The following is a 418-nucleotide window of genomic DNA, read 5'->3' on the forward strand; positions in this document are numbered from 1 at the left end:
TGGCACAGCTGACAGCGCGGCACGGGCCGCGGTGAGGTGCTGCTGCGCGTGCTCGTGCTGTTCGCGTGCAGCAGCGTCGGCGTCCGCCTCCTCGCCGCTGTTGGCGCTCCGGATCCACGTCTGCATCTCGCCAATGCGTGCGAGTGACGTTTCCACGTCGCTGCGCAGCTGCTCGCGGCGGCGGTTCAGCTCCTCCACATCATCAAGGGTGAGGGTTACGCGTTCCCCGTTGTTACTGTCATCGTCGTTGTTCTTGTTGCTCCTTATGATGTTGTTATTGTTGTTGTTGTTCTCCTTAGCGGCGTTGTGTAGTTTGCGCGCATCTACCGTGATGCCCTCCTCGCGGAACGCGGGCATCTACGCAATCCCTCTTTGGGCTCCACTAGCAGTGTTGTTGACACTATTGAAGCTACGAGTA

General features: G+C 59.6%; 1 protein-coding gene across 1 annotated transcript; it reads right to left on the bottom strand.

Moving 5' to 3' along the window:
• Positions 1–357, bottom strand: DQ04_11751000 (hypothetical protein; the record flags this gene model as incomplete). Its single annotated transcript, XM_009316601.1, has 1 exon — positions 1–357. A coding segment is annotated over one exon (357 nt), but the record flags the coding sequence as incomplete, so codon positions are not given.
• Positions 358–418: the final 61 nt, after the last annotated feature.

Source organism: Trypanosoma grayi, assembly GCF_000691245.1.
Source record: "Trypanosoma grayi strain ANR4 Tgr_1175_V1, whole genome shotgun sequence".
NCBI lineage: Eukaryota > Euglenozoa > Kinetoplastea > Trypanosomatida > Trypanosomatidae > Trypanosoma > Trypanosoma grayi.